This window comes from Taurulus bubalis (genome assembly GCF_910589615.1).
Source record: "Taurulus bubalis genome assembly, chromosome: 6".
Taxonomy (NCBI): domain Eukaryota; kingdom Metazoa; phylum Chordata; class Actinopteri; order Perciformes; family Cottidae; genus Taurulus; species Taurulus bubalis.
In genome coordinates, this window is record NC_136594.1 from 17699931 (window position 1) to 17704461 (window position 4531).

The 4531-nt window shown below is 42.6% G+C and overlaps 1 protein-coding gene across 1 annotated transcript; it reads right to left on the minus strand.

Moving 5' to 3' along the window:
* Positions 1–203: 203 nt before the first annotated feature.
* fgf8b (fibroblast growth factor 8b) lies at positions 204–3485 on the minus strand (the record flags this gene model as incomplete). Its single annotated transcript, XM_079219575.1, has 5 exons — positions 204–500; positions 778–884; positions 2511–2691; positions 3289–3325; positions 3427–3485. The coding sequence occupies 5 exons, from the start codon at positions 3483–3485 to the stop codon at positions 204–206; spliced, it is 681 nt and encodes a 226-aa protein (XP_079075701.1).
* Positions 3486–4531: the final 1046 nt, after the last annotated feature.

The window sequence follows — 4531 nt, forward strand, 5'->3', positions numbered from 1 at the left end:
GTAAAAATCTGTCCTACAATTTGTCTGAATTGGAAATAACTAGCAGATTAGATAGTCAATGGTTACATACAATCCACAAAATGAGGCAAAACGTGCATGGGCACTTGACTGTAAAAGTTAATTTCTCTGAGAGCACTTGCTTCCCCTTGTAGTGGTTCTTCTGTGCTGGTTCGTCAACAGTTCTCCCTCAGTGGTTTCAGTGCTCAGCGGCCCCCTGAGCGCTGCTGATGGGAATGTTTAGTCCGCTTGCTCAAAGGGTGCGTGGGGACACGGAGAGGAAGGACATCAAACGGTCTCCTCTCGCTCAGCAAGTGCCCCCTGGGTAGACGCTTCATGAAGTGGGCCTCCCTCTGGTGCTGCTTAGTCTTGGAGGCCTTCCTCGGACGGCCCTTGCGTGTGAAAGCCATGTACCAGCCCTCGTACTTGGCGTTCTGCAGCGCTGTGTAGTTGTTTTCCAGAACAATCTCGGTGAAGATGCAGTCTTTGCCTCGACCTTTCCGCTGGGAAAGAGAAAGAGAGGGGGAGAAGTTGAAGTATGTTGGGCGATTTCCAGGAAGCGGAAACATCGTCTATATTTCCAGACAGTCAAATACCCTTTGAAACTTTGAGAGGGCTGCTCAGAGAAATAAAAAAAATCGAATTTGTTCTTGCTTCGATTGTGTCTAAATAATTTGTCACTAAAAACTGCAAATCTGGACTAACATTTCCAAGAAACAAACACACTTCAAGATGTTTCTGTAGTCGTATGCAGCCACAAAACTATGAATGTCACATTACCTTGCCGATCAGCTTCCCCTTTTTGTTCATGCATATGTAGTATCCCGTCTTCACCCCTTTAATGCGAACACGACTTCCAAAGGAGTCCGTCTCCACCTCCAGTTTAGCTGCACAGACAAAACGGATCACAAATAATGAGATGATACAGTTCTGATACGGTGCAGGCCTGCAGATTATGATGTTACAGTGTGTGAGACCAATATACTCCTGATCTACGGTGGAGACTGTAATAAACTGGAATTACATCATGTCATCATTAAATGTCATTAAATAGTTTTTCATGAGCAGTGACCCAGAATCATGAAGATGACTTATAAATTCTCTCTTAACCCTTTTATGGTCTAGTAGGCGCCTTTAACAAAGCGTGCAAGCCTTCTAAAATAGCACCAAATGATAGTGATTTTGCACGGCACGATTGTTGTTGAATGTCTGTAAATGCTGTGCTGTGATGCAGCTCAGACTGGGATAAAAGAGAGTGAGAATACTGCGGTCAGGGGCACAGCCACAAGCACAGAGCAGCGGTCAGATTTGGGCCGGTTACAAGAGTGACACCCACTTAGGATGTGTAGCCAATGTGTGCATGACCGACTCTCTTCCTCTGTGTGTGTGTAGGCCGAGAAATTAAAAAGACAAAAGAGCACACAGGAGAGGCAAGGAGAGGAAAAGGTATAAAGTGAAGATGCTGACTTCAGCGCTCCTTATAAATTGAGTCATACATTGAGTTGTAAAGCAATGAAAATTCCTCATAAAATGTGTCTCCAAAAAGCAGGCAGCAGGCATTGAGAAGGGGATGGATGGTGGTGGTGGCTGTGGTGGAAAGATGGCTCGGCACACCAAAATCCTTTGGTGACAGGATTTCTGCTCTCTTTAAGTTTAAGACAGTTTCCCCTGCTAAAAGCAAAGACTATCCCACTGAAGTCCATCACAACAGGTGTCAAGGACTTTCTACACACACACTCACTCACACACACACACACACACACACACACACACACACACACACACACACACACACACACACACACACACACACACGCACACACACACACACACACACACACACTAACGAAATAAATTACCTTCATAAGGCCATAAATGATGGCAACATTGATGCCACTACTGATGTTTACAATTGCTAGGACTATTTCTCCTGACTCAAACATTTTCCTGCAGGCTGCCAAAAATGACATTTTTTTCTTTTTACTGCTTTTCAACACCGCCCAATGCGCCATTGGATTTAAACAATTCCTTTGTTCTTAACGTGAACACGTTTCCTATTTTATAGTTTTCCCGAGGTCTAAAAAGCATTGAAATGTAAGAAAGGATGACCTTAAGCTGTCATCGGTTTGGACTGATCTGGCAATAACACACTGGGGCTTTATAGGTTTAATATTATTCATCATTTCAAAGACAATAAAACGTGATCTTTCTAAATAGATTAACACATGTGGAAGCTTGCTCCGCTATTTATAATACAACTATACTTCATGTAATCAAACGCAAACCTCAAGTGGCCTTCGAGTTTTGCTAGGATATTTAGCCGACATAAAAAAGCTAATTACGCTCATATTCTCGCGATATTTTGAATATTTCCATCAATTAACGGTTCTGATATATTGATACAGGCTGGTATTTAAAAAAACGCCGAAATGTGTTTTTTTGTGATTATGGTAGTGTTCTTGGCTCGTTAGAAACGTTCTAACATGCACCCCTAGCTGTCTCTGGTGCCTTACCGTGCACCGCTCCGTCGTCTCCGTTGGCGTTGACCCGCTTGTTGGCCAGGACCTGGACGTGCTTCCCGCTGGTGCGGCTGTACAGCTGGTAGGTCCGCGTTAGCCTGCGGCTCGTGCGGTCCGACAGCCGGCTCTGCTCGGTGACATGTTGCTTGAAATTAGGGGGGGACTGCACAGTGTTCTGTCGGACAATAGAGAACACATGTCACGAAATATGAAATTACTTTTTAATGTCGCAGGTTTTCTTTTTTTTTACAACCCAGGAAAGCCTGAAAAAAAGTCAACTGTGAGGAGACTAAAGCTTGCTAGTCAAAGTGTCAAGTCCCAGGCCCACAGTTAATTATCCCAGTCATTACATACAAATAATACATCCTGCTTTCATTTATTTGTACAAGCAGGTCTAAGTATCTTTTTGGAGATGCTTTCATGGTCCCTCGGGGATGACAATTCCCTCTCATAGGTTGCTTTTTACCACCGATGATCTTTCACCCCTTCTTGACTTCTTTTTTTCTCATTTCAGCCGTTCTCCATCCACATGTGTTTTAACAATTACTTTTTAGGCTGGAGCTTACCTCTTTTCAAGATGTTTGAATTGTTGCCAATTGCCATAGCACTCATAATAAAATGTTGTCATTGTTATTGCAGCCCATTGCAGATATATGACGCTGAACTATAAGGCGCTTAGCACGGCGTCTGCATACCTGTTAAGTTTTACCTACTTAATTATAGAACTTTACGCATCATTGATGTTTTTTATTGGAGTGAAAATATAAGTTACCTGTGCGTAAAAGCAAAGCGCCGTGAACTGAAGTAACCTTGGGGGAAAGAAGAGAAAACAATTAGAACATCTAACTTGTTTGATCAAATTCAATGAGATACACAGACAACTATTTTATCTTGACACCTCTTTACTTACAGATAGCCTAACCTCGATGTTCTCAGCCTCATCTTGTAATAGTTCAAATATTGCTTCATGAATACTCCACTGATTCGGTGCTGGAAGCTCTCGGAAATAAAGTTCCTCCTGGTGGGAATTTCAGCTCACTTTGATCCCCCTCTCGTGACATATAGACGGTGATAGATAGCCGGGACAATTAAGAGATCCCAAACTGTCAGGGTCCCACGCAGATACAGGATCCACGCGACTGAAACAGTAAAAAAAAAAAATCCAGAAGATGTAAGGGTGCTGCGGTGCCAATCCAAACTGAAAGTCCGGTGTCGCTGTCACCAAACCAGCTCCATCAAAACTCTCCGTGTCAAACACTCTCCCTGTGTTCAGTGTTGGAGCTCTTGCTTCTCGTTTGAAGTCGAAAAAAGACTCTCTGGCAATCTATGGCAGAGCAGTGGTGAGTATTTGTAGTTTTACGCACGGATTTTTACGGATCAACGGTCAGATGAGCGCTGTGAAAATTATTGAATAATTAAATAATATTGTAAAAAAGAAAAGAAAAGTTGAATGAATCCCACGTGGACCAACGCGGCTTTATTGATCTCATGTATAGTTAGAGCAATGATGCCACAGCCGTCGCTCCATAAAATGCACAGATAGTAAAACTCCAACGTCAACCTTCCTCCCACACGTGTATTGCTTGTGGTCGCTTCCAGCGCTCATACAGCATCTGTCTCCCTCTACATTTAAATACTTTAACTTGCGGGAAAGTCAATATCCTCGGCGAGAGCAGGCGGAGCGTTCGAGCTGGAGCCAATTTGAAACTGAATATTTATTAGACACGTTGTCTCCACCTATTTGCTCACAAATCCACAAACACGAAATCCATCAATGAGTTGAATGTATAATTGAATATTAAATACAGTCTGTCATGAAGAGAGGAGTTTATTACACACACAAAATATCAGCATGTCTTCCAAAATGTTTTTAACTAAGCATGTATTCACACTCATGTTAACCTAATTCATGCACATGTCATATTACTGTATTTTCATCCATGTTAAATCTAGGTTTTCTCAAAGCAGAATTGTCCACATGGAAACATTCCCTGGCTTGTACTTAAGAAAATCTA